At 31.4% G+C, this 21978-nt stretch overlaps 12 protein-coding genes across 12 annotated transcripts; 4 read left to right on the top strand and 8 right to left on the bottom strand.

Moving 5' to 3' along the window:
- Window positions 1-327: 327 nt before the first annotated feature.
- On the top strand, window positions 328-1863 carry T552_01082 (hypothetical protein). Its single transcript, XM_018369675.1, has 4 exons — window positions 328-553; window positions 598-769; window positions 814-1542; window positions 1591-1863. Exons 1-4 carry the CDS (start codon window positions 374-376, stop codon window positions 1815-1817), a joined length of 1308 nt encoding a protein of 435 aa, XP_018226865.1. The 5' UTR covers window positions 328-373; the 3' UTR covers window positions 1818-1863.
- An 86-nt stretch (window positions 1864-1949) lies between these two features.
- Window positions 1950-2744, bottom strand: T552_01081 (hypothetical protein; the record flags this gene model as incomplete). Its single annotated transcript, XM_018369674.1, has 3 exons — window positions 1950-2090; window positions 2134-2409; window positions 2457-2744. 3 exons carry the CDS (start codon window positions 2742-2744, stop codon window positions 1950-1952), a joined length of 705 nt encoding a protein of 234 aa, XP_018226864.1.
- Window positions 2745-3018: 274 nt separating this feature from the next.
- Window positions 3019-4599, bottom strand: T552_01080 (hypothetical protein). Its single transcript, XM_018369673.1, has 9 exons — window positions 4358-4599; window positions 4179-4310; window positions 4053-4129; window positions 3923-4007; window positions 3826-3882; window positions 3697-3780; window positions 3586-3651; window positions 3278-3538; window positions 3019-3225 (listed from the first exon to the last, which is right to left on the bottom strand). The coding sequence occupies exons 1-9, from the start codon at window positions 4551-4553 to the stop codon at window positions 3065-3067; spliced, it is 1119 nt and encodes a 372-aa protein (XP_018226863.1). The 5' UTR covers window positions 4554-4599; the 3' UTR covers window positions 3019-3064.
- A 454-nt stretch (window positions 4600-5053) lies between these two features.
- Window positions 5054-7881, bottom strand: T552_01079 (hypothetical protein). Its single transcript, XM_018369672.1, has 2 exons — window positions 6437-7881; window positions 5054-6394 (listed from the first exon to the last, which is right to left on the bottom strand). Exons 1-2 carry the CDS (start codon window positions 7833-7835, stop codon window positions 5094-5096), a joined length of 2700 nt encoding a protein of 899 aa, XP_018226862.1. The 5' UTR covers window positions 7836-7881; the 3' UTR covers window positions 5054-5093.
- Window positions 7882-8281: 400 nt separating this feature from the next.
- Window positions 8282-11175, bottom strand: T552_01078 (methionine-tRNA ligase; the record flags this gene model as incomplete). The annotated part of the gene is made up of 12 exons (XM_018369671.1): window positions 11133-11175; window positions 10963-11080; window positions 10847-10919; window positions 10657-10804; window positions 10444-10608; window positions 10274-10389; window positions 10111-10227; window positions 9853-10056; window positions 9667-9808; window positions 9088-9613; window positions 8396-9041; window positions 8282-8354 (listed from the first exon to the last, which is right to left on the bottom strand). Exons 2-12 carry the CDS (start codon window positions 11075-11077, stop codon window positions 8282-8284), a joined length of 2325 nt encoding a protein of 774 aa, XP_018226861.1. The 5' UTR covers window positions 11078-11080; window positions 11133-11175.
- A 173-nt stretch (window positions 11176-11348) lies between these two features.
- On the top strand, window positions 11349-11815 carry T552_01077 (hypothetical protein; the record flags this gene model as incomplete). Its single annotated transcript, XM_018369670.1, has 2 exons — window positions 11349-11389; window positions 11440-11815. 2 exons carry the CDS (start codon window positions 11349-11351, stop codon window positions 11813-11815), a joined length of 417 nt encoding a protein of 138 aa, XP_018226860.1.
- A 108-nt stretch (window positions 11816-11923) lies between these two features.
- On the bottom strand, window positions 11924-13526 carry T552_01076 (hypothetical protein). The gene is made up of 6 exons (XM_018369669.1): window positions 13157-13526; window positions 13020-13065; window positions 12895-12966; window positions 12771-12838; window positions 12546-12725; window positions 11924-12491 (listed from the first exon to the last, which is right to left on the bottom strand). Exons 1-6 carry the CDS (start codon window positions 13478-13480, stop codon window positions 11970-11972), a joined length of 1212 nt encoding a protein of 403 aa, XP_018226859.1. The 5' UTR covers window positions 13481-13526; the 3' UTR covers window positions 11924-11969.
- T552_01075 (hypothetical protein) lies at window positions 13515-15044 on the bottom strand. The gene is made up of 5 exons (XM_018369668.1): window positions 14970-15044; window positions 14636-14924; window positions 14422-14587; window positions 14153-14362; window positions 13515-14099 (listed from the first exon to the last, which is right to left on the bottom strand). Exons 1-5 carry the CDS (start codon window positions 14996-14998, stop codon window positions 13561-13563), a joined length of 1233 nt encoding a protein of 410 aa, XP_018226858.1. The 5' UTR covers window positions 14999-15044; the 3' UTR covers window positions 13515-13560.
- Window positions 15045-15771: 727 nt separating this feature from the next.
- On the top strand, window positions 15772-16887 carry T552_01074 (hypothetical protein). The gene is made up of 3 exons (XM_018369667.1): window positions 15772-16212; window positions 16260-16537; window positions 16595-16887. The coding sequence occupies exons 1-3, from the start codon at window positions 15779-15781 to the stop codon at window positions 16840-16842; spliced, it is 960 nt and encodes a 319-aa protein (XP_018226857.1). The 5' UTR covers window positions 15772-15778; the 3' UTR covers window positions 16843-16887.
- Window positions 16803-18044, bottom strand: T552_01073 (hypothetical protein). Its single transcript, XM_018369666.1, has 4 exons — window positions 17270-18044; window positions 17150-17224; window positions 16890-17106; window positions 16803-16844 (listed from the first exon to the last, which is right to left on the bottom strand). Exons 1-3 carry the CDS (start codon window positions 17996-17998, stop codon window positions 16894-16896), a joined length of 1017 nt encoding a protein of 338 aa, XP_018226856.1. The 5' UTR covers window positions 17999-18044; the 3' UTR covers window positions 16803-16844; window positions 16890-16893.
- A 355-nt stretch (window positions 18045-18399) lies between these two features.
- T552_01072 (hypothetical protein) lies at window positions 18400-19654 on the bottom strand. The gene is made up of 5 exons (XM_018369665.1): window positions 19484-19654; window positions 18972-19155; window positions 18808-18930; window positions 18687-18765; window positions 18400-18643 (listed from the first exon to the last, which is right to left on the bottom strand). Exons 1-5 carry the CDS (start codon window positions 19611-19613, stop codon window positions 18446-18448), a joined length of 714 nt encoding a protein of 237 aa, XP_018226855.1. The 5' UTR covers window positions 19614-19654; the 3' UTR covers window positions 18400-18445.
- A 484-nt stretch (window positions 19655-20138) lies between these two features.
- T552_01071 (adenylosuccinate synthase) lies at window positions 20139-21886 on the top strand. Its single transcript, XM_018369664.1, has 8 exons — window positions 20139-20234; window positions 20292-20329; window positions 20381-20439; window positions 20489-20947; window positions 21001-21279; window positions 21332-21456; window positions 21500-21597; window positions 21641-21886. Exons 1-8 carry the CDS (start codon window positions 20185-20187, stop codon window positions 21838-21840), a joined length of 1308 nt encoding a protein of 435 aa, XP_018226854.1. The 5' UTR covers window positions 20139-20184; the 3' UTR covers window positions 21841-21886.
- The last annotated feature ends 92 nt before the right edge of the window (window positions 21887-21978 follow it).

Genomic DNA, 21978 nt, shown 5'->3' with positions numbered 1-21978 from the left:
AATATTTCTCAATATAATACTATATTTTACTTAAATCTTATCAATAACGATTAACACCCTTTTAACATATTTTTATAAAAATATAATAAAATTTTATAAAAAAGTATAAAACTCTTGATTAATATAAGACTTATATTGTTAACAGGACTTTTTAATAATGTATTTTATTTCAGAATTTATTCTTGAAAAATTAGATAAATTTGATGATAAATTTGCAATTTTAATATCCATTATTATTATTGTTATAATTCTTATTCCTTTAATTATTTACATATTTCTTAAGATCTTATCTTACAAAACTTATAAAAGACTTCATGAGAAATCAAAGAAAATAAAAAACCAGTTTATTTCAGAGGCAAAGTTTGAACTAAATATGTCACAACGTCCGATTATTGTAGGATTTTTTCATCCATATTGTAATGCAGGTGGAGGAGGTGAACGTGTCTTATGGACGGCAATTAAAGCGATTCAAAGTGAATATTCACATATTATATGTGTTGTATATACAGGGGACATCAACTCTAAAAAAGAGGAAATTTTAAAAAAAACAAAAGTACACTATTGAATTTGTCATTAAAGAGTTATTAATATCTTAAGGAAATATTTGAAATAGAATTGGATGAAAAAAGAATACAATTTATATATTTATATAAACGACATTATGTATCACCAGAACGATGGCCATATGTTACACTATTAGGACAATCTTTAGGTTCATTAATCTTAGCATATGAAGCAATAAATAAGTGTATTCCAAATATTTTTATAGGTAAATATATATAAATTGAAGTTTATGAACAATAACATATAAAGATACAATGGGATATGCTTTTACATATCCTCTTATATCATCATGCTTAGATATTCCTATTATAGCCTATGTTCATTATCCTACAATATCTCAAGATATGATATCAAAATTATCTAATAAAAGAATTCTAAAAAATATTTACTGGAGAATGTTTGCATTGGCTTATTCATTTTGTGGCCATTATGCAAATCTTGTCATAACAAATTCAAGTTGGACACAAGCTCATATAGAATCTTTATGGAAAAAAAAAGAAACAATTACTATATATCCTCCTTGCAATATAAAAGAATTATATGATTCTAATATGGACGAGAAAATTGAACGTGAAAAGTTAATTCTTTACATTGCACAATTCAGAAAAGAAAAAAATCATAAACTTTTATTGGAATCCTTTAAAACAATGCTTGATACATATCCTAAAACGAGAGATTCTGCAATAAAATTAATTTTAATAGGATCTGTAAGGGAAAATGATGAACCATATATTGATTCACTCAAAGCTTTGGCAAAACATTTAGAAATTGATGATCGTGTTTTGTTTTTTCATAATTTATCTTGGAAAGAAATAGTCATATGGCTTAAAAAATCATGGATTGGAGTTAATACAATGTGGAATGAACATTTCGGAATAGCTATTGTCGAATATATGGCAGCAGCACTTATTCCTGTTATACATGACTCAGGTGGACCCAAACTTGATATTGTTGTAGACTATAAAGGAAAACCAACAGGTAGCAATTCGAAAAAATAATCATAGCATATTTATTTATTATCTATAGGATATTATGCCTCTACACCATCTTCTTTTGCAAAAGCATTCAATGATATTTTTTCAATGTCCCAAGAAGACATAGATTCTATGAGGAAAAGAGCTAGAGAATCATCTATACGTTTCTCACAAGAAACATTTCATAACCGTTGGTTAGATATTATGGATATTCTCTTAAAATATGAGCAAACTCATAGACGTGAACGTATCTATCGTACTCAATTTAGAGAATCTTAATTTTTTCCAATTTATTTCTTAAAATGCATCATAAAAGAACGAGGTAAAGGTATTATTACATTTAAAACAGCATTTTGTACAACCGAAAATAAAGAAGAAGTTATCCAATATAGACATAATGCCTATTAATCATTAACAAATACACATTAAACGACTGTATATTACTGTGGGTGCTTGCATTGAAATAAAAATAGAAATTAGTGCATTAATTTGTGCAAAACGTGTCATAAATGTCGAAGCAAAAAACATTTCTTTATAAAAATAAATATTTAACTGAAATTCATTAAAAAAGCAATATTTTTTTTCAAAAAAAAACCTCAATATTTATAAGATTAATCAAACCTAAACAAACTGGCAAAAATCCAATAGAATCTGGAGCCGTTAAGTCTTGCATCCATGCTATTCCTTCATATGTCAATGAAACATCCATAGGTATATCTGGTTTTGGAAATAATGGGATTGACCAGCCAGTCATACTACGTAATGCAAATGTCATTGTCAAAAATAATGGAAATTGTATAAAAGGCATAACTATCGATCCAATAGGATGGCAATTATGACGACGAAAAAGTTCACTTCTTTTTTCAATAAACTTAAATCATCAATACATTTTTATAACAACTATTCAATTATTTATACTTTCTTATTTTTAATATTATCAAATCTTTCAATTTGACATTTCCATGCTTCAATCAACGGCTTAATATATATATATCGAATCATTCTATTTCTTGACCAAAGAACAACAGGCACTATAGCAGTACGCAAAAGCAATGTACTTAATGGAATCGTAGCCCACCAAGGGATTCCTAAAGAATGTACTGTTTGTAACCCAGAACATGCCAAAGTAAGAAAATCATGTCGTGAGGAAGCAACATGAAAAAATCGAGGAATTGGACGATAAATTACTCGATACAACATTATCATGAAAACAAGTTTCTTTATAACATTTTTAATATAAAATACAAATACATAAAAATACAAACTAAAAAATAAAATTTAACAAAAAAAATCAGATAAAATTATTAACATTCATATCTACAAAAAATAGCAGAAATCATTAAAAACTGGCGCCGAAAAAACCATTTATTTACAAATAAATTCCTTTTTAGAAAACAAATCAAGAATTCACAAATTGCTTATTTCCTCATGATTTTTAATATTTTATACCATGCATATCCTTAGATACCATCATATAATTGATAGTTTCGAGTAGTAATTCATAATCGATTAAGAGGTAAGAATTATCATCCAAAACTAAAATCAGATTGAGATGACCAAATCCAAGATTTTTCAAAGGGTACACTTGTTTCATTATTCGTTTCATCTTCTTCATTTTCCTCATAACAATTTTCTACTTGATTATGATTCCAATGATCATATTCATGCCCTGAACCACGAAATTCTGCTATAGAAAAGTTAACGATTAATCTTAATTAAAACAAACAAAAAAAATCTACCATATTCCAATGGTGCACAAGGCCCATCTTGATTTTCAACACGTTTTGCAATCATGTCATACCATTCTTCCTTCGTTTTCCCTTGAAGAAATCCAACAATAATTACAGTCATATTATCACATCCTAAACCTCCTGTTTCACTACTACTCGCTAAACAATTGTCCATAAGATTTTCACAAATTTTATGTAATTCCTGCTTCGCAGAAATTCCTCTTCTTACGAACTCTACAACAGCTTGAGACGTTTGACAATCCCAAATACCTAATAAATACATTTAAAACATAAAATTTATAAAACATTGTATTTACCATCACATGCAAGTACAAGAAACTCATCATCCTCATCTAATTGATGCTCCGTAACATCAGGATATGCTATTAAGTAATAATATTTCCCTAAAAAAACCTAATATATCTTACCTGTAACAATCTGTTGCTCTGGTGGTAAATCTGCATTTTTCTTAAATTCAAAATCACCAATAGCCCTAGATAAAGCAAGATTTCCTATAAAATATTATAAAACTAATTTCTAAAAACTATTTATCATACCATTTACACGCCCAAAGTCAACAAATCCACCAGCAGCACAAATTCTAGCCTTTTCCACTAACAAAAATAAGATAAAAAAAAAATACAAAATAAATACCTTCATTCTGAGGTTTATGATCAAATGATAAAGGCTTTGCTTCTCCTCTAACACAAAGAACTGATCTTGAATCACCCGCATTCGCCTAATCTAACTCAGATATCTTGCAAAAAAATTTTCATATTTATACACAAAAAACACGTCCATCACCCGTTATTAATACAACAGAAGCCGTACAACCCGACGGATCTTCCTTAAATCGCGGTTCTACACTCCCAATAAATCCACTATATCCCCCCACAAACTCTCTATATACCTTCACGAATCGCTTTATCTGTATTTAAAAACCCATTTTTTAACGCTTTTTCATAATCCCCTGCAATAAATGATGTATCTTGAGATATAATCCGATGAACATGTTCTCCACTAAATTGTGCCACTGCATCCCCTAACCCATTCTAAACCAAAAAAAAACCATAAATACATTTATAATACCTCCATGTCCATCATAAACCCCAAAGAAACTCACTTTATCCTTTCCAGAACCACTATTTAACTGAAGTACTGCCGCATGAGAATCTTCCATAGAAATACGCCATCCTTGCATATCTGAAACTCCAAACAATAACGTATCATCTCCTCCTTTCTGAGAGCGTTTCTCTACTATAGGCTCACTCAATGTTTGCCCCATTCTTTATGCAATTTAATGATAATCAAAAGCATCAAAAAACAAGAAAAATGTATCTAAAATTATGGAAAAAAAACCCACTTTTTGCGATAAAAAATAGTAGAAAATAAAAGAAAAAAATCACCTAAAAAAACACTAAAAAATAGGTTAAAAAAAGCCGTTTTTTTCATTAAAAATACTCACAAAAAATATCAAATTTTAAGTTTGTCTTTTTTCTTGTCGAGTTGGGAATCTAGACGGTCGATAGGTTGGCACGGCAACCGTTGGTATGACGACTGTAGTTATGACGACCGTAGTTATGACGACGGTAGCTATGGTAACAGTCGACAGGGTAACAGTCGACAGGGTAACAGTTGGCAGGGTAACAGTTGGTATGACAACTATACTTAGTATAATTTAGACCAAGTATTATATACAAGATATATGAGAGTATGGCAAGAGAGATAAAGTAAATATAAAGTTAATTAAATACAAGTAAATAAAAAGATTACAACATTTGAATATGTGAATATATGAATATAAGCTATATCTAAAGAGTTAATGTTATACAAATGCGATTTTAGAAGAAAGATCACGAGAAGGAGTATGTGAATGTGTTGAATGAATATTTGTCCTATTAGAACGAGAATATTCGAATAATTTTGGACGATCAAGCATAGTTGGTTTAACTAATATAGGAGTTTTCCTATCAGAAAGAGAAGAGGATAAGTCAGATTTTGTAGAAGATTGTATAGAAGTGTGTACAGAAGGAGGTAATCTTGTTGGAATATGAATTTGAAGAGGATCGGAGTCAGAGATTCCTCTAATAATCCGAGAACGTCTATTATGATCGTTGAGATAAGTAGTGTATGGATTATCAGTTTCATCACATAGAAATTCATTTCTTGAATGTTCGCTACTCATTAAACTGAGACTATCCATAGAATCTCTTTCACTTATATGTGCAGACCATGGACGAACTCTTGAATATGTATCATTTTTTCTGTGAAGATGTGTATCGTTATCATCAGTATTATGATTTACACCAGCCTTTGATAATATTGAATCTTCAGAATAAGAACCAAGAGTTATTTTGCTGTCACTAGTCTTTCTTGATAAATCATTTGAAGAATTATTAGAAGTGCTTGATGTCATTGCATTACTAATTACGCCAGAAGAATCATCAGAATGAGTTATAGAGTCGTTTACCAATCGTAAGCTATATGGTTCATTTATTTGTGAATCTTTAAAGCCAGAAGCTACAACTGATCCATCGTAAGCACTACTAGCAGGCCAAAAAAGACTAGACTGAGCAGTTCTACGCCATGAGCGATGTGGTTGTCCATATCCTGGAGGACCTGTAGGTAAATAAGACGAAACGTCAGAATTATTAGAGGCAGGATGCATATTTCCCTTTGAGACGAAAACAGAAGACTTTTTAGTAGGCTCGTCTTTGACAGGAAGAACGTGAATCGAATAAGGAGAAACAACATCTATTTTATGATATTTTTTATCAGGATCTAAAGAAGATTTTGTATTATCAGGAGCTTCTTTAACTTCAGCAACAAATCCAGAGAGACCATTTGCACTTGTCGATTTAAAAATATTAAATGCAGAAAGTCTGTGAGGTTCATCCCATGTTTTTTCATCCATAGTAGGCCATTGCCCATAGTGAGAATCTGGTGGAATTGGACGAGAAATAAACCTATGATCAGTAGAAGAACGTCGTTTCCTAGATCTTCGTACACAAAAATATAAAAAAAGAAGAAGAATAAAAAGAGAAACAAAACCAACTGCACCAACAATAAGCCATTTTAAATCTTTCCTTTCCATAGTTTCATCATCATCATCATCATTATCATCACCTATCATGGTTCATCTATTATCATCACAGAACAAAAACTTACCTTTATCAATATGAATTGAAAAAAATTGATCACGAGAACGACCGGATGCATAAGCAATATGGATTTTTACATTGACAGTACCATCATCTCGAGGGATACCACTAATTCTCATGGTCTCCCTATTAAAATTCAACCAATTTGAAGCATCGCTTGGACTATATTGTAATTCGACTCTATCATTATTAGAAAGAGAAGAAGGATCACCAATTCTATATGAAAAAAACTCTCCGACTCTCGCATTTATATTCGGTAATGTAGAGACTCTATTTTCTGGATTTGGATTTGGATTTGGATTTGGATTTTTAGGAGGTGCACTTGGAATCGCTGTAAAACACAAAGGATTACCATTAGCACAATTAGGAAGAGATTCTCGCCTGGGCCCTGGCATAATTTCTGGCAAAATTTTACGATTACCAGTATTTACTTTAATAAAGATTGTAATTCCATAAATTCCATCCATAATCGTAAGAATAACATTATGTGGCGATTCCATTGAACTAGGAGTTCCTACAAAAGCCATGTCATTTTTACTATAGGATAACCAAGATGATGTAGAGATGCTATACTTTAAACGCAAAGCCTCTGACGACGAAAGTGAAACACCTGCTTTCGTCAATGAATTAGCAGGAAATGGAAATACAAATGGTTCTCCGACTACAGCTGTTATGGGATAATAAGATCGTCCTAATTGCGGATGATGTAAACTAACAACTATACCAAAAGATGCTACCCCTCCAGAAAACCCAAGAACGTCTGCTGCAATTACATTAAACCAAAAATACAACGGAGGCACTCCTCTAGATTGAACAGGCGGCGCTGTTCCCCATATTCGAAGAGTTTTAGGATCAAACTTAATCCATGAAGGTAAAGGCGTATTATCTCCTGAAACACAATAATATGTCATTATTCTAGTATTACGTGCATCAAACGTATTCCTATCCAAAACAAAACTAAATGACTGAGTCGGCAAAATAACATATGCTCCATTCAAATCAATTACACCATGCATTCTTAACTGTTGAGAAACTGGAATCCTAACAGTTGGAGCAGGGAAATCTACCACAACAAACGTTACTGGATTTGTTGCTGATCCCGTAGAATCCGTCGCTATTAAATTAAATTTAATTGCTCCCATATCGCTTCTCGAAGGCGTCCCTGAAAATGTTCGCTCTTGCGCATTAAAATGTAACCATGAAGGTAACCTATCGACTGAATATTTAACAGACCCTTGAATATTATAAAACGTATTTCCCGCAAATTTATAATGAAACGGCAGAGAAACCCGTGCCACTGGTGGCACCTGAGAATTAACCGGATATCCAAGAATCGGAATCCCCTCAACACCATACAATAACGATATTTCAAATATCCAAAATATTATAGATTTTACTTTCCACATAAATCAAGAAAACTTTTTTAAAACATACAAATAAACACGTCAATTTCTAAGAGCTCTTCTCTAATTTTTCTTCTAAAAAATAACCAAAACTAACTCCAATGTAAATATCAATATATAAAAACGTCTCCTTACCTTAATTATATCAATATTAAACTTAATAAATATTAATAAATTTTAAATATTAAGTTTTAAAAACGCGTTTAAAACTTAATTCCTTAGTTAACATTCTCTAACACGATATTCCTTGAAGACGTGATTAATTCTAGTACATTTAAGGACTAACTGGTTTGAAATAAGCTAAACCCTGATAAGCAATAGTATACGATAAAATCAAGTCGATATAATTTAGTACGAATTAGCATGAAATAACAAGAAAATAATATGAAATGAATGTTTGAATGAGAGAAAGTGATTGATTGTATTTTTTTAATGAAAAAGAAAGTGTTTTATGTACAAGTACCATATTGATTTCTCCATAGAGTTTCCTTTTCTTCGGGAATTTTAGAAAAAAGATATTGACTATAAAAAATTAATAAATAATATAATAAGAGTATAAGTACGCTTTATGAATCTTATGACCAGGCATAATATCGAATTTCCAAGTGTTAGAGATACATTTTTGAGGTAGATTAAGTTGTTGAAGGATAGAATTAGAAGTTGAGGGCATGAATGGTGAAACGCATGCCGAAATTAAATAAATCAAATTAACCATATAACCGATTATATCAGAACATAGTTTGGGATTATTATTTAACAAAGAATTGTCTAATTTATTAGTTTGAAGAAATAAATTACCCCGAGACGAAAATTCGAGAACTAATCTTAAAGAATAACGAATTTTTACAGCATCCATGTTTTCTATATATTGAGCCAAAATTTTGTTAATGTCGCGTTCTAATTGTATAAAGGCGGAACCATCGTTTGAGTCATCATTATATTCAGTGTAATGTGGTATTATACTTTGATAATTAACATTGACAAATTTAACAACACGATTAACGAAATTTCCAAGATTAGCTAATAATTCAGTATTATTTCTTTGAATAAACTCCTTCCATGAAAATACAGTATCAGAAACCTCTGGACGAGAAATTAAAAGATAATATCTCCATACGGATGGCGGTACATTCGTATCTCGAGCATTATTTCCGAATACACCAACACCCCTTGATTTTGAAAATTTGCCACCTTCATATTGCAAATATTCTTTTTTTTTCATCATAAATAAGATAGGGGAAAAAAAAGACCTTACCAGTTGTACTAAGGTGATGCAGCATAGTCCATTTTTTCCTTGTACCAATCAAACTTGCAGGAAAAATAATCGTATGAAAAGGTACATTATCTTTCCCCATAAATTGATATAACTTGACATCTTCTGGATTTTTCCACCATTCATCCCATCTTTCAGTATAGTTTGCCGTAATGCTAATATAACCAATTGTAGCATCAAACCAAACATAAAGAACCTTTTCTTGCATATTAGGTACCTCAGGAGAAACAGGCGTCCCCCATTTTAAATCACGGGTTATACATCGAGGCTCAAGACCAATTTTCAAAAAATTTGAAGTAATCATCATACCATTAGAAGACCATTTCCCATTTTGATAAGACTCTTTAATCCATTCTTCAACTTCTGGCTGCAATTTATTTAACAAGATAAAAATATGTCTAGTTTCATTCTCAACAGGTTTTTCACCATCCAACTTACATCTCGGCTCTTTTAATTCAAGAGGATCCAATAAATTACCACATGAATCACACTGATCACCACGCGCATCCTATTTTTATTAAAAAAAAAAAAAAAAACAAAATTTTATCGATTAAAAGATACAATATAAGAACATTTAGGACATATTCCTTCCACATATCTATCCGCCAAGAAACCTTTATGCTTTTCACAGTAAAGCTGTCGCATCATCCTTTCTTCTAAAAATCCATTCCTATATAAATCCATAAAAATATCAGAAGCAATTCTAGAAATCTATTAACCAAAAATAATACAAAGAAAATATCCAACTCAGTCTGCTTTTGCGTTGTTGTCCGACCAAATATGTCAAATTCGATTTCAAACCATTTATAAATTTCACTATGAATTTTATGATATTTATCGCATAATTCTTTAGGAGAAATATTCTGCTCCAATGCCTTTGTTTCAGTAGCAGTTCCATATTCATCCGTTCCACAAATATAAATAGTATTAAGAGAACGAGCCTTACAATATCTAAAAAAAGATGTAAAAAAAAAAAAAACGAAAAACAAAATAGTCAAAATTAACCTTGAAAACACATCAGCACTCAACACGCTTCCTACAATATTTCCCAAATGAGGAACATTATTCACATAAGGCAATGCAGACGTAATTAAGATATTTTTTTCTCCTTTCTTTGGAAGACTGTAACAATCAATATTGCATAAAACCATTTCTTTATATGAGCTACCGTTCTTTCGGGTAAAAAGGAACCTGTAATGATATTCTAAGTCTTCGATTCGGATCGGCAAAAGCCTTAAACCACTCGGGATTTTCTACGACAGGAAAAACCAATTTTTTTTCAGACTAAATAACATCCATCAAGATAAAGAAAAAACCAATACATTATTTTTTCCATACAAACTCTGTCATTACACGAATTGCTTCTAAAACATCTTCTCTTTCAGATAATCGTTTATACCACTGGCCTAGTTGCCCTTTCAAATCCCAATGATCCTCAATACTCTTTTTTTTAAAGAAAAAAATCTTAGAAAAAAGGATAATCTCCATACCAGTAACATTCGACTTTTCATCATTAATACAAATTTACTTTTTTTCATGATAAAAACAAACATGGTTTATATCCGATTCTTTTAATACTCGTGCTGCTATTTCATCTATTTCAAGAACATCTGTATCATCCAATGACATTTTTCCAAAGATATCTTCCCATTTATCTTGCGAAAAACATGAATGTTTCGAACTCTGTTGATAAAAATATCTAATACTCATTACCACTATTTATCTAAACCTATTTCTTTACTCAACAATATGATCAGCTGAATTTAAACTTTTAGCCACATCCATTTCCGAGACAATACATTGAAGTAAATCACCTAATCTTAAGCATAAAAATAGGAAAAATATTTTTTTTTTTACCAATAAAAAAGACTGCATCAATATTATAGATTTTAATTGCAAGAATAACCTTAAAAAAAGAAGATATACATGACGAATCATTCACCGGGGGAATCTGAATCGTTGCAAAAGCCATTTTCTATAAAAAAGTTAATTTTTCCAAACAAACAAAAATTTGAATCTCTAAAAACCAAATTGCAATAAATCAAATGTAATCGATCTTATACTTTTTAATAATATATATATATGTATGTATGTATGTATAGATGTATCGTATGCTTTACGCAATTAAATTTAAATCCATAAAGATAACCCTTTAATCATCGATAGCACTTGGACTAAAAAATAGCCGAACCGCATATGAAAAAATTATAAAAAAAAATCCTATAAAAAAATAATCCATTCAAATGCAGATCGACCTTGATTCATTGCTATGGATTGAAAACCAGTATTTACTATTACAAAAATTTATCCCGATCTTGCCCATCTGATTTATAGATTTTATCATGACGGATATCAACAAGGCTTCCGTGATGGTATCGTTCGTGCACGTATAGAAGGTCGTATTGAAGGGATCGAAAAAGGTTACAATACAATGTTTCATATTGGCCGGATTTATGGTAGATCAGATATTTGGAAATGGACTATTTGCAACCAACCACGAATAATTCAACAACTTTTACAACTTGAAGAACGCCTAAACAAACTTATATCGATACAAACAAGTTCACCAATATTATTTAAATCGCTTTGGAACAAATCTAAAGCGAAATTTAAAACAATTGCACATCTTATGAATGAAGAAAGTCTAATCGAAACGTCAGACACAGAAGATATGGAAAATACGCCTTTTATCAATGATCATAATGCTTAATAATTAATCATTTTTAATGCCCTTCACTTACTCAATAAGAAAAAATATCATTAATCGATCACTTTTATCATACCCTTCCATTAATCATTAAATAAACTTCTTAAGCCTTTTGGCAAAATATATTCCTTCTACCCAGTCCAAAATTGATATTACATTATTTTATCGTTTGTGATAACCCATTATAAATCACACCTTCTGTTACGCCATCTTCACCGGTTAACCAGCTCGGTATTTGTTCCGCATTCGCAATCGCTTTTTCGCACATTTCTTTCAACCCTGCTAATACATTTCCTCCCTCAAAAACCAATGTTACACTCGGTCGAAACATATCCGATTTTCCATCATCATCATCATCATCCATACATACTTCTTCCAATCGAAATGCCAATCTATCCAATGCATCTTCTATCTTATCCAAATCCTTTCCAAAACGAACCCCTGCAATATACTTTTGTCTTTCCAAAACATCCTCTGGAATAGGTTCTCGTACTTTTTCCTGAGGATCAATCGGTGATGTATCTACCTCATTTTCCGCATAAATACTCCATGCACCTAATGCAGATGGATGCCTGGATGCTCCCTTACGCTTTACCATCGCTTCAATATTCCTAATCGTCATATTCGTATGGAAAAGTTGTACAGGTCGATGTTTTAAAAATAAAAAAATCTCCATCGCCTTTTACCATTTATTCATTCATTCAACATACATATAATCCATGAAAAAACACACCTGAAGTAACATATCATGTAAAGAATCTCGAATCATTGTATGAAACAAAAATGGTGAACCAAATGATAATGCCATATAAAAAATACGTCTTGGCGGTGGTAAAACACGCACAAAAGCATCCTGGATCTGAATTCGAATCAAAAATAATGGCAATCTAGGATGCTTTTCCCAATAAATATGCTAAACATTATAAATACACTTTCATCAATAAAGGTTTCAATAAACATTAAAAAATACTGAATCCAATGCATTCCTAAGCGCCGTAACAATACTTTCACCATCAAAAGGCGTCACTATTAAAAAAAAAAAAATATAAGAAAATAAAATAAAATAAAACACATCATAATACATCGTATATCCCCTTCTAATCCACTAATTTTCCTTGCTGTCCATCTTAAGGCGGTCGCATGATCAAAAATATCTAACGCATATAATAAGAAAAATAACGCATATATTAACAAAATAGGCGCATACATTGCATATCAAGCATGGCAATCTGCTTTGCACAAAGCCCTGCCTTCTAGAAAACGGGTTAGCCTCATTGTTTCAAAAAAAAAAAAAAATAGCATATTTAACGCAATAAATCGTGTTAAATACTAATAAAAACTTACCCAGTCTATATTGACTATACGTTCAACGATATCCCGTCGAGAAACCGTGTTGGATCCTGCCCATTCTTTATATATTGAAGCATCGCGTACCGATTGAACCGAGCCTTTAGACGTCATACAAAACGGATCATCAAGCCATAATAAAACAAGACGAAGCAAAGAAGGCTTTGAAAGACGCATTAACATACGATAAACAGCCTTTGAATATGAGAAAAGATGAGCATCTGAAAGCTGATGCAGCTTCATTTTAAACCGATGTCGAGGAGATTGACAAACACGTGTTGCTAGAGAAACAGAGGAGTAGTGTAGGAATAGCGTTACCATGGCAACAAGAGCTATGCAAAGGGTGTGTATCTATATATACAAGAAAAGGATAAGGGGATCAACCTTTTGAAGACAGACCATTACCGAATGCCTAATTCTCTTAATCTATTACAAGATACTTGAACCATATTTTTAGCCTTTTCATAAGCGTCTTTATCAACTCGAAAAAACCCATAAGCTTGTTCCATTCTGCGTTTTCTTTCTTCAATTTCATGTTCACAATTGATACGAAGAGCATTGATATAATTGAGTTCAACCTTTTTATCAAGACGGGACAATTTAACTTGTGACAAAGAATTAACCTTTAATGGATCGACGAAATAAGGAATATGATGATAATAAGTATAACGTAATTCGGTTAAAGGTGGAGAAGGAGTAAATGAATAAGACGGCATACCAGAGCCGAAAAAAGAAAATGCAGAATTAAAGAAAGTGGCAAAAGATGAGAAAATCGAGAAAAGAACAACAATAATGAAAGGTAATAATTGAATCCAAGTTGAAATTCCAAATAATCCTTGTCCTGATTGACCATGTTGCCTATTAGTACGAGTTCTCCAACCAGAACCGCCGAAATGATGAATTCTTATTTGAGGACCACCAAATGATGTAACAAAAGGATCTAAAATACCATTTTAATCCTTCTTCCATTTCAAATTTGATTTAAATTCTTACTTCCAGCGGAAAAAGGAAAGTTTCCTCCTCCACCGAAAAACATATTAAACAAATCTTGTGAATCAATTTCTTCCCCGAATAACCCACCTCCGGCTCTTGAAAATCCTGAAGAACCTGCTCCAGATGCTCTCGAATCCAAATCATCACCATATTGATCATATATCATACGTTTCTGAGGATCAGAAAGCACCTGAAATGCCTTCGAAACAACTATATATATATTATTATTATTATTATTTCTACCCTTTTTTTTCATCCATTTCACATACGTTTAAACGCTTCATCTGCTCCTGGCGCACCATTCTTGTCCGGATGAAGTAATAAAGCTAATTTTCGATAGGATTTCTTAATTTCCGAATCATTCGCTTCCTTTTTAATATCCAAAATCTCATAATATGCCGTATGTTTACATTTTCTAACTCGATCTACTACTGCCTATATTTTTTGTTTAAAAAACCCTTCTAATCCATATAAAAACAAGACCTTCTGTTTCGCCGTAAATTCCCTACTTCCGCTTGACCCTTCTGACCCCTTAGATTCCCTTGAAATCCCGGATTTTTTAGAAAAACCTTCCGAACCACTGGTTCCCTTTTTTCCACCTAATGTCTCTTCTTTTTTTGATTCTGTTCCCTTTTTTTCTGATAATTTCTCAAGAAATCTTATAAATTCTTTAACTTCTCCCGTTGAAAATAATGAACTTGACTTCTTAGCAAATTTAATAGCTCCTTCATGATCTCCTTCTTTCCATCTTTTCTTAGCAATTTCAAAACACCTATTTAACATAAATATTTCTACTATTCTTCCTTATAAAACATACCGTTCTGCTTCATCTTTATTTACTTCCATTCCACCTTAAAAACGGTTCAGCTCCAGCTTTAAATTTGCTGATAAATTTACCGGTTGAAAAAGACCTCGATTAAAGAGCCTTAACTAGGAGATAGATATAAATATTAAGATTATACAGCAGCATATTGACAGACGGTAAGTATTGAATGAAAGAAACATAGCCATAAGCCAGTTAATAATATTTTCATGAATGATAAAAAGCCTTAAGAAATAAGTGAAGAATAGAAAACCAATAAATTTGAATAATATAAAAAGAGAGGATAGTTTTGAAGAGAAAGAATATATTTGAAAAGATTAAGAAGAAAAAGTTTGTATAATTTGTTGATAATTGAAAAAAACCAAGTAATGAGAGAGATTTTTTGAATATAAATATGATTGAATAGAATTAAGAGAAGAGAACCAGAAAAATGACTTAGATATTAATGTAGAACATAATATAAGACGTAAAATAAGCGTTTAACGAGTATTTTGTATATATATATATATGACCATTATATTCTGTATTGGTAGATATAGGTTTAAAAAAATAAATCTATAAGTATGTTATATAAGATGATATAAAATACAGAGAGATACTTATTGTATAATAGAGATCATATTATTAGCATCAAATAGCCTATTTTTAAAAAGATTTCTGTATAGAATAGTGTATTCCTTTAGCAAAAGATAAATATCCAGAGATAATATATTAAAAGAAACCAAGAAAGAAGACTATTTGTTAGAGAATATTGTTATTTGGATCAATATATCTATAAATTATAATTGAAGGAAATATTTTATATGATAAAGTTAGCAAACCTTTCTAGAAGTTTAAAAAATATGCAGAGATATTTTGATATAGGATTTAACGCAACAGATCCAGTCTTTAGAGGAATATATAGGGAGAAAAAAGTCCATCCAAATGATTTTAATGAAATATTATTGCGTGCAAAAGAAGTAGGATGTTGTGAAATGATGATAACAGGAGGATGTTTAAAAGATTCTAAAGAAGCATTTGAATTGGCCCAAGAATATTGTAATTTTACATCTACAGTAGGATGTCATCCAACTCGTGTGACAGAATTTGAAAAATATCCAGAAGGACCAGAAGAATATTTAAAAGAAATATATAAACTTGCACTTTTTGGAAAAAAAGTAGGAAAAGTAGTATCATTCGGAGAGATTGGCCTTGATTATGATAGACTTGGATATGCATCTAAAGAATTGCAAACTAAGTCGAATTTATTGAATAAATTAATTTTTTCTGATAAAATGAGTATAGATACTTTGAAAAACAATTATCTATTGCACCGAAACTTGATCTTCCTCTTTTTCTACATAGCCGTGCAGCAGCGGATGACTTTATAGCTATTCTTTCACCATATCTTCCTCAATTGCCTCGAAAAGGCTGTGTTCATAGCTTTACAGGTACACTTGAAGAAATGCAACATTATATATCATTGGGTTTATCCATTGGTGTAAATGGTTGTAGCCTAAAGACAGAAGAAAACCTAAAAGTTGTGAAAGAAATACCATTGGAATATTTAATGCTTGAAACAGGTGAATCTTTTTTAATATTCATGATTGATCCAGAGGAAAAATACTGAAAAAAATTAGATGCACCTTGGTGTAGTATTTCTCCTACACATGCTTCATATCCATATATTAAAGATACGTCTTATGTATTTTGTGCAGAAAAAAAAGACAAATTCATTTCAGGAAAAATGGTCAGAGGACGAAATGAACCATGCACCATTATTCAAGTAGCATGTGTTGTCTCTCATTTGAAAGGTTTAAGCATAGAAAAAGTATCAGAAGCAGCATATTTAAATTCAATTAAAATGTTTGGAAATCAGTCCATCTAAATCTAACCATATAAACTTTTTTTTAAAAAAAACAATGAATAATATACATGTTTAAATAGAATCAGCTAGCCATTCTAAGAATTGAAGTGACATTTGTTTCGAACCAGGCAAAACTTGCATAGTATGCAAAAGAGAACGTACCTCATCTGGTACATAACGACGACCTATTAATGCATGACATACTTCTTGAAGAAAAGATAAATTTGAACCATTTTCTAGATAAACATGAGAAAACAATCCACGCTTGCATACTATATGAACATTCTATACGATTAAGCATGGATTACCTACTATATAAAAAACCTACAACATGACCCCAATCAAATGTATATGCTAAATGATTGGTAAATTCAGGTGTTTGCCCATAAATCCATGACCATTTCTGTCAAATATTAAAATAAAAAACTAAAAAAAAAGGAAAAGCAACCTTCATTTCCTCAACACATTTCTGAATATCATCAACAATGGATATTTCTTCCTCTAAAACATAATGAACCGGCACCTTTTGTCCTAAACCATATGTATCCTCAAATGCATGACATAAATAATGGCAGAAATCCTCATGATTAAGACCAAGATTTCCCACAATACTACGCACACTGGGTACACCCTTTGCGTTAATTATCCTCTTTGGTATCTTTAAAAGACTTTCCAAGGACACAAGATCAGTATTAAGCAACATTGTCCCATGTTGATATGCACGATCTTTAGATATCTTAAAGGCAGACCCAGAAACCTTTAAAGCATCTGGACCAAATACTAAATCATATCGTTTATTCATAGAAACATGTTTGTCCGCCAATGCTAAAGCATTTATAACCATTTTTAACGTTGTCTTTCGATCAAATCGTGTTCGTGATGTCATTAAACAATAATTCGTATTACCAAGATCATGAAAAACAGTGCCACCACCAGAATAACGCCGTACTAAGCAAATCCCTTTCTCATCCAAATATTTTAGGTTTACCTCCAACCATGGATTCTGATTACGCCCAATAATAACTGATTTATCATTACGATAAAGAAATAATAATGCACTTGCTGAATGATTATGAAATAAATAATTTTCGAACGAAAGATTTACATATGGCGAACATGACATTGAGATAAAAACTATAGGCGTTTTCCAACGTTCGATAAGATTTAACCAGGTCATTCTAGATAATCAAAAACTGACCAATTCCATAATCTGTACAAGAATAAATGTTTTACTAATTCTCGATCGATACCAATCTACTAATCGCAAATCTAAAACACTTCTATTTCACTAAATCTCAATTTTAATAATAAATAAAGAAATCTTACCTCAAAAAACCATATATTTTTTATTATTCATAAAAAACACTAAAGATACAATATATATCTATGATCTACAAATCATTTTGAAGATTTTTATAATTACAGCCATGCCAAAAACAAAACAAGCTGATTCATAGACTTAGTATCCAAAATATAATTAATCTATACAAACACCTAATCAATATATATCATTCAGGCGAAAAAATAAAAATTTACCCAAACCAATAACTGATAAATATTCATACATAAAATTGTGCAGAAAAAAAAAACAAAACTCAATCGCTATTTTATTATAAAATTATACTCATCTTAATCGATTATCGGTTACTGGCTCAAGATGACATATACCATTCAAAATCTTACGTATTTGAGCCAATTTATCCGTCGCTTGAGTCATAAGTGTCTGATCACTTGCATCTTCTACATAAACTGATGCCTGAAGTATCCATCCACCGGAAACATCTACCTGTACCAAATCTTCCAATAAATGTTTCTCTAAAGGCTATTTCATAAATAATTATAACATTTACATATATAAAACTCACACGTAATGTTTGAAACAAAATTAATATACAATTTCCATATATAAATTGTACACCTTGCATAACATATTCAAAATGAAACCTAATTTCATAAATCTTGATTATTAAAAGCCTTTAATCATACACATAATCAAGTTCTTGAAGAAATGTAAACACATTACCAGATAAAACATGCGATTGAAGGTATAATCGAGATGTTACAGGACGTTTTATACCCATATCGGGTACATCAACAAGTGATATCTTCCTAAAAGTATTAAAAACTATATAAAGACAAATAAAAAATACCAATCATATGAGAAAAATTGTGTCAAAGTATTAGACGTATTATTAGACGTAGACGTATTATTAGACGTCGAAATAAAATCATTATTTATATGATTGTTAACATTACAATTATTGGTCAAGGATGCACTAAGTCGAAGATACAGATCAGGTCGTGCTAAAAATGTAGAATCTGAATCTGAAGATGCTATAAAATAAATTATAAGAAATGTATTTAAATATAATAGGCGCAAATTCAAATATATGCATAAATCATGCCTTTAACATGATATATAGATATGAAAGTGGATATTCCAGAGTGTATAGAGATTTTTACCGAATATATGCGTCACATATACGTTATATATGCGTCACATATGCTCTATATATCCTTTATATATGCGTGATATATCCTTTATATATGCGTCATATATGCGTCATATATGCTTTATATATGCGCTATATCTCCGCTACATCTCCTTTATATCCCCGTCTTACATACATCCACAATCTTCTTCGCGCCATTTCTCACTTACCTGGCGGTGCATACACCAAATGCCACTCCTTAAATTCATGAGGCTTTCTACCTGTAAGCTGTTCAAGTAATCGAACCACTTTCTCCCTTTTATCAACACTAATTCCAGAAAAAAGAGAGACTTCTTGCATTCCAAAATAAAATTATCCACAATTAAACACACAAATATTCTATAATAATTCGCATACAATATTAACTCCCCCAATTATATGCGTCAATTTCCCTATACTCATAGATCTATAAACAAATTATATACATTTAACCCATTAAATCCCATTTATACCTATTATTTAAGGATTATATGCGTCCTATAATAGCTCAATTCCTCCTATTTTCCTCTTATTTCTTCCATAAACTCCTCAAATATATTATTTACCTGCTTATCACTATCGAATTCCTCCTACACTAACCCTCGCTTTACTCGAAAATTATATTATGCATATACATCGACCTCTTATTCGCTTCTTAGGAAAAAATCGTTTTATAACTCCTCAAACACACAAAAATCCACCTGCTGATACTTCTAAAGAACTATCAATTAATATATCTTCTCTTCCTATACATTTTCATAGACGTCTTCTAACCCCAGAGGAAATCGAGGCCATCACTTCCGGCGGAGCCACCAGTTATACGAGTCGTTTACTACTAATTAACGTCACGTGATATATCACGTGACGAGAATCAGTTGGATCCGTTGATTGAATGAACCAACAAGTTGATGAGAAGGAGATGAGGGGAAAAGTCGAGGAAGGGTAAGTTTAAAGGGGATTTTAAAGATATATTATAGCATATATGCTAATAAAATTAAGGGTTACGGTTATTCTTGGTGTTCAATGGGGAGATGAAGGTTTATAGTTTCATGAAAGAAGTAGAGTTTTTGAGGACTAATAAAGATAAGGTAAAGGAAAACTTGTGGATATATTATCAGGAGAAGCAGACTTATGTGCACGTTGCCAAGTAATAATATTTAGAAGGAATTTTTAAGAAAAAGATTAAATTTTAGAAGGGAGGGAATAATGCAGGACATACAATTGTTATCGGGGATCAGACATATAATTTTCATATTCTTCCATCGGGAATAACGAGTCCGAATTGTCTAAATTTAATTGGATCGGGAGTGGTGATACATATTCCATCATTTTTTTCGGAATTGGAAGCTATAGAAAAGAAAGGAATTTGTACGAAAAATCGTATTTTTGTATCGGATCGAGCTCATCTTGTTCTTGATTATCATCAAGTAATTGATGAGTTAAAAGAGCTTGAACTTGGGGAATATAGTATTGGTACGACAAAAAAAGGAATTGGACCGGCGTATAGTCATAAAGCGGAACGGAATGGGATTAGAGTACATCATTTATATGATTTTTCAGAATTTGAGCGTCTTTTTCGTGAAAATTATGAATCATATAAACGCCGATATGGACCGTTTGAATTTGACGTAGAAAAAGAATTAAATAAATACAGGGTAAAAGAGGCCAATGCATTATATTGAAGTCAAGGAATTGAATAGAATCATAGGAATATGCGGAAAAGCTTCGATCTTATGTAGTAGATGCAGTATATTTTATACAATCAATGATGACAAAACAAAAACGAATTATTGTTGAAGGAGCAAACGCATTAATGCTTGATATCGATTATGGGACATATCCATATGTTACAAGTTCTAATACATCGATTGGTGGGGTATGTACAGGATTAGGTCTTCCTCCAAAAAGTATTAAGAATGTTATCGGTGTTATGAAGGCATACACAACACGTGTAGGTTATGGTCCATTTCCGACAGAACTTTTCGATGTAATTATTAAATATTTTTATCAATTGCAAATATAACATTTTTTTTTTTTAGAATATAGGTGAACATCTTCAACAAGTAGGTTTAGAATGGGGTGTTACAACAGGCAGAAAAAGAAGATGCGGTTGGCTTGATCTTGTACTTGTACGGTATTCAAATTGGGTCAATGGCTATTCAAGGTTTATATTATATTTTTTCCTTCATTTTTCTTATCGTCAATAGTCTTATGATCACAAAACTCGATGTCTTAGATACTCTAAAAGAAATAAAAATCGGCATTGCATATAAAATTAATAATAAAGAAATCCCATACATTTCTGGTCAATATATTCCTCTCTTTTCTTTCTTATTCATTTTTTTTAGCTGATTTAAAAACTCTCAAAAATCTTGATGTCGAATACAAAACATTGCCTGGTTGGTTAACAAAAACATGCAACTGTACTTCATTCCATCAATTGCCTATACAAGCACAAGCATACGTCAAATTCATTGAAGATTTTCTTGGCATTAGAATTCTTTATATTGGCGTTGGTCCATCTCGAAACAATATTATTCTTCGTTAATCACCATATTTATCTTTCGGTTTAAATATAAATTATACAAAAATACCTCCTCTTTACTCGCTTACTGTATTTTATTTCTTCCTTCTACCTGCTCGACTAGTCTGGGTTTTTACTCGACTGCCGACCTTGAAAATCGAC

This window comes from Pneumocystis carinii, assembly GCF_001477545.1.
Source record: "Pneumocystis carinii B80 chromosome Unknown supercont1.4, whole genome shotgun sequence".
Lineage (NCBI taxonomy): Eukaryota > Fungi > Ascomycota > Pneumocystomycetes > Pneumocystales > Pneumocystaceae > Pneumocystis > Pneumocystis carinii.
This window is presented reverse-complemented; position numbering and strand designations above follow the sequence as displayed.

Excerpts from the sequence above, each read along its gene's own strand:
- T552_01082 (XM_018369675.1), top strand. The coding sequence starts at position 374 with ATGTCACAACGTCCGATTATTGTAGGATTTTTTCATCCATATTGTAAT. Across the intron at positions 770-813 it reads TATTCCAAATATTTTTATAG|ATACAATGGGATATGCTTTT; the intron begins GTAAATATATAT and ends TAACATATAAAG. Across the intron at positions 1,543-1,590 it reads CTATAAAGGAAAACCAACAG|GATATTATGCCTCTACACCA; the intron begins GTAGCAATTCGA and ends TATTATCTATAG.
- T552_01080 (XM_018369673.1), bottom strand. The coding sequence starts at position 4,553 with ATGGGGCAAACATTGAGTGAGCCTATAGTAGAGAAACGCTCTCAGAAA. Across the intron at positions 4,130-4,178 it reads AGATAAAGCGATTCGTGAAG|AACCGCGATTTAAGGAAGAT; the intron begins GTATATAGAGAG and ends TTGGGAGTGTAG. Across the intron at positions 4,008-4,052 it reads GTGATGGACGTGTTTTTTGT|GCGAATGCGGGTGATTCAAG; the intron begins GTATAAATATGA and ends GAGTTAGATTAG.
- T552_01079 (XM_018369672.1), bottom strand. The coding sequence starts at position 7,835 with ATGTGGAAAGTAAAATCTATAATATTTTGGATATTTGAAATATCGTTA. Across the intron at positions 6,395-6,436 it reads TTCAATTCATATTGATAAAG|GTGATGATAATGATGATGAT; the intron begins GTAAGTTTTTGT and ends GAACCATGATAG.
- T552_01076 (XM_018369669.1), bottom strand. The coding sequence starts at position 13,480 with ATGGTAACGCTATTCCTACACTACTCCTCTGTTTCTCTAGCAACACGT. Across the intron at positions 12,839-12,894 it reads ATTAGAAGGGGATATACGAT|TGACGCCTTTTGATGGTGAA; the intron begins GTATTATGATGT and ends TTTTTTTAATAG. Across the intron at positions 12,492-12,545 it reads TACATGATATGTTACTTCAG|GCGATGGAGATTTTTTTATT; the intron begins GTGTGTTTTTTC and ends AAATGGTAAAAG.
- T552_01075 (XM_018369668.1), bottom strand. The coding sequence starts at position 14,998 with ATGGAAGTAAATAAAGATGAAGCAGAACG. Across the intron at positions 14,588-14,635 it reads AATTTACGGCGAAACAGAAG|GCAGTAGTAGATCGAGTTAG; the intron begins GTCTTGTTTTTA and ends CAAAAAATATAG. Across the intron at positions 14,363-14,421 it reads AGCAGATGAAGCGTTTAAAC|TTGTTTCGAAGGCATTTCAG; the intron begins GTATGTGAAATG and ends ATATATATATAG.
- T552_01074 (XM_018369667.1), top strand. The coding sequence starts at position 15,779 with ATGATAAAGTTAGCAAACCTTTCTAGAAGTTTAAAAAATATGCAGAGA. Across the intron at positions 16,213-16,259 it reads TCTAAAGAATTGCAAACTAA|ATACTTTGAAAAACAATTAT; the intron begins GTCGAATTTATT and ends AAATGAGTATAG. Across the intron at positions 16,538-16,594 it reads ATATTTAATGCTTGAAACAG|ATGCACCTTGGTGTAGTATT; the intron begins GTGAATCTTTTT and ends GAAAAAAATTAG.
- T552_01073 (XM_018369666.1), bottom strand. The coding sequence starts at position 17,998 with ATGACCTGGTTAAATCTTATCGAACGTTGGAAAACGCCTATAGTTTTT. Across the intron at positions 17,225-17,269 it reads AATGTGTTGAGGAAATGAAG|AAATGGTCATGGATTTATGG; the intron begins GTTGCTTTTCCT and ends AATATTTGACAG. Across the intron at positions 17,107-17,149 it reads CATTTGATTGGGGTCATGTT|AATGTTCATATAGTATGCAA; the intron begins GTAGGTTTTTTA and ends TTAATCGTATAG.
- T552_01072 (XM_018369665.1), bottom strand. The coding sequence starts at position 19,613 with ATGCAAGAAGTCTCTCTTTTTTCTGGAATTAGTGTTGATAAAAGGGAG. Across the intron at positions 19,156-19,483 it reads TTTGGTGTATGCACCGCCAG|CATCTTCAGATTCAGATTCT; the intron begins GTAAGTGAGAAA and ends TTTATTTTATAG. Across the intron at positions 18,766-18,807 it reads CTTCAAGAACTTGATTATGT|GTTTCATTTTGAATATGTTA; the intron begins GTATGATTAAAG and ends TTATGAAATTAG.
- T552_01071 (XM_018369664.1), top strand. The coding sequence starts at position 20,185 with ATGAACCAACAAGTTGATGAGAAGGAGATGAGGGGAAAAGTCGAGGAA. Across the intron at positions 21,457-21,499 it reads TGGGTCAATGGCTATTCAAG|TCTTATGATCACAAAACTCG; the intron begins GTTTATATTATA and ends TATCGTCAATAG. Across the intron at positions 21,598-21,640 it reads AGAAATCCCATACATTTCTG|CTGATTTAAAAACTCTCAAA; the intron begins GTCAATATATTC and ends CATTTTTTTTAG.